The sequence below is a fragment of the Caloenas nicobarica genome, chromosome 29 (genome assembly GCF_036013445.1).
Source record: "Caloenas nicobarica isolate bCalNic1 chromosome 29, bCalNic1.hap1, whole genome shotgun sequence".
Taxonomy (NCBI): Eukaryota; Metazoa; Chordata; class Aves; order Columbiformes; family Columbidae; genus Caloenas; species Caloenas nicobarica.
The window spans coordinates 1492941-1495878 of record NC_088273.1 but is presented as its reverse complement, the minus strand read 5'-3'; the positions used below and the strand labels follow the sequence as shown (position 1 = coordinate 1495878).

General features: G+C 51.3%; 1 protein-coding gene across 1 annotated transcript; it reads right to left on the bottom strand.

Annotated features, from left to right (window-relative positions):
- Positions 1-439: 439 nt before the first annotated feature.
- LOC135999670 (olfactory receptor 14A16-like) lies at positions 440-1366 on the bottom strand. The gene has a single exon (XM_065653230.1). The coding sequence runs from the start codon at positions 1364-1366 to the stop codon at positions 440-442; it is 927 nt and encodes a 308-aa protein (XP_065509302.1).
- Positions 1367-2938: the final 1572 nt, after the last annotated feature.

The following is a 2938-nucleotide window of genomic DNA, read 5'->3' as shown; positions in this document are numbered from 1 at the left end:
CGGTGACCAAGCTGCCAGAGCACTCAGGCCTTGCACCAACACAAGGGATGAGAAGGAGAGTGTGGAAGTGGAACGAGAACAGCTCTGGAAGACCAAGGGCTGCTGTTGCCTGGCAGCGCTGCCAGGCTGGGACTCTGCTCCTCTCCACTAATGCAGACAGAAACTGTCCCTCCAGCTCCAAAAAGGCCTTAAAAGGAGATCTCAGGGGGAAAACAAAACAAAACAAAACAGTGCAGGGCCCTTTATTTTTTTTTTAAACAGAGAGAAAATGGCTCCTCATTTCCATAGACAGTCAGAAAAAAGAGGCAGGCAGTGAATAAGGGATGAGAACATTATCACAAAACACCACCACCACAACAGCAAGAAAATAAGAATGGCTGAGCCTGCAATGAGTTACACTATAACTTCTATGCAGACAATGACAATTTGTTGTTGTTTGTTATTGAAAACGTCCAGTTATCAGTTTCCACACTGAATCCTGGAGCTCCTGGTTCCTCATGCTGTAAATGAGGGGATTCACTGCTGGAGGCACCAGTGAGTAGACAACTGCCATCACCAGGTCCAGCCATAGGGAAGAGATGGAGGGGGGTTTCAGGTAGGCGAATATGCCAGTGATGACAAACAGAGAGACCACAGCCAGGTGAGGGAGGCAGGTGGAAAAGGCTTTGTGCCGACCCTGCTCAGAGGGAATCCTCAGCACGGCCCTGAAGATCTGCACATAGGACACCACAATGAAAACAAAACATCCCTCAAAAAAAAAAGCACTAAACATGAGAAGCCCAGCTTCCCTGCGGTGGGCATCTGAGCAGGAGAGCTTGAGGATCTGTGGGATTTCACAGAAGAACTGGTCCACAGCATTGCCCTTGCACAGTGGCAGTGAAAACGTATTGGCCGTGTGCAGCAGAGCATAGAGAAACCCAGTGGCCCAGGCAGCTGCTGCCATGTGGACACAAGCTCTGCTGCCCAGGAGGGTCCCGTAGTGCAGGGGTTTGCAGATGGCAACGTAGCGGTCATAGGACATGATGGTGAGCATAGAATACTCTGCTGAAATGAAAAAGAGAAACATAAAGACTTGTGCAGCACATCCCAAAAAGGAGATGGCCCTGGTGTTCCAGAGGGAGTTGGCCATGGATTTGGGGAGAGTGGTGGAGATGTAGCCCAGGTCGAGGAGGGAGAGGTTGAGGAGGAAGAAGTACATGGGGGTGTGGAGGTGCTGGTCACAGGCTATGGTGGTGATGATGAGGCCGTTGCCCAGGAGGGCAGCCAGGTAGATGCCCAGGAAGAGCCAGAAGTGCAAGAGCTGCAGCTCCCGTGTGTCTGTGAATGGCAGGAGGAGGAACTGGGTGATGGAGCTGCTGTTGGACATTTGCTGCTTTTGGGCATATGGGCTCTGTTCAAAAAAAGTAAAAGCAACATGAAATTAGGACAGACTCCTCTGAGCTAAGCCACACGATTTTTCATAGGCATCACCCCAATTTAAATGCATTTCCTTTCTCTGATGTGTTATGGCTGAGCGTACGGTGAGGAGCAGGACCTTTGCCCGTGTGCTGCCAAGCAGCCAGCTTTGCTCTGCTGCAGTGGGGACATGGGGGGAGCTGGTTTGTGACACCTCTGACGTTCTCAAGGAATGGCAGATGTAATCCACCTTCAGTCAAAAACCTCAATATCTGTGCTCATGACTCTCAAAGTCTTGGGCTGCAGAGGAGACAATTAGCATGTTTTTATAAATATTTGATCTGTGTTTTTTAATTTTCCCCCACCACATCAGGTGAGTGGGGTTTTTTAGGAGCAGAAAGCCTCATTTATGTGATTGAAAATGTGAAGAGTCTTGAGGCGGGACAGGCAAAAAGGCTCAGCTTTCTCTGGCTCTGTGCAGTCAGACAGCAGATGTGTCCATCAGGATTTTACTCATCTGTCCAGCTTTAATGGAAATGTGCAATATCTGCACTCATGATTCTGTAGAGAGTGGGCTGCAGAGTAGAGACATAGCATGTCTTTATAAATATTTCATCTGTATACTTTATTTTCCGCCACCATATCTAGTAAGGGGGAGAAATCCTAATTTTTATGAGGGAAAATGTGAAAAGTCTTGAGAGAGGGCAGGCAAAATGGCTCAGTTTTCTGTGGCTCAATGCTTAGTCCGGAGAGCAGCAGCGTCCATCAGTCTTTCACTCATCTGTCCTGTGCTTTTGCTTGTGCTACCTTGAAAACGACATCAGACAAAAATTAATCTAATTAATACAAAAAACTGGACTCATACCGGAGCAGGAGAACCCTTTTAGAAAGGGCAGATCTGCAAACTCTTCTCTGTCCCAGCCCAGAGGTGGAGATGTGCTGGAGAGAGCAGGACACGACCCCTCACCCAGAGAAGCAAAGGACTCTGGCAGGAGAGTGCGGACCCCAAGGAAAGGCTCAGCACTCCTGGCATCCTACAGCAGAGCTGGGCCTTTCTGGGGGCAGCTGGTGAGCCCAGCAGGACAGGCAGAGCAGAGTCAGGGCTCCTGGAGATGGGATGTGCTAAAGGGACAGTCCGATCATTGCCCAGCAGACAACCCCCAGCAGCCACCTGCAGAGCAGGAGCAGAAGAGCTCCTGACCAGCCCCTGCTCTGCTGCCTGGAGCTGTCCCTGCCTGCAGCTGTGTCTCTGTGGCCAGGTCTCCTCCTGTCAGTGTCACAGACCCCATCCCAGCCGCTGTGTGCTCAGCTCTGCCCTGCAGACCCCTCCCAGCAGCCAGGCACTGCCCAGGGGCAGCTCTGTGTGGGCCGGCTCTGGTGGAACATCAGACCAACAATAATGAGCCTGGAAAAGTCATCCTGATGCCATCTGTATGCCAGGGCAGCGCCTCAGGCCCCAGCACCTCTGCCAGGCCCGTGTTCCATAGGATGAGCCCAGGACAGGTCGGTGGGGCTCTGCTCCATCCCTGTGGCTGCAGACAGC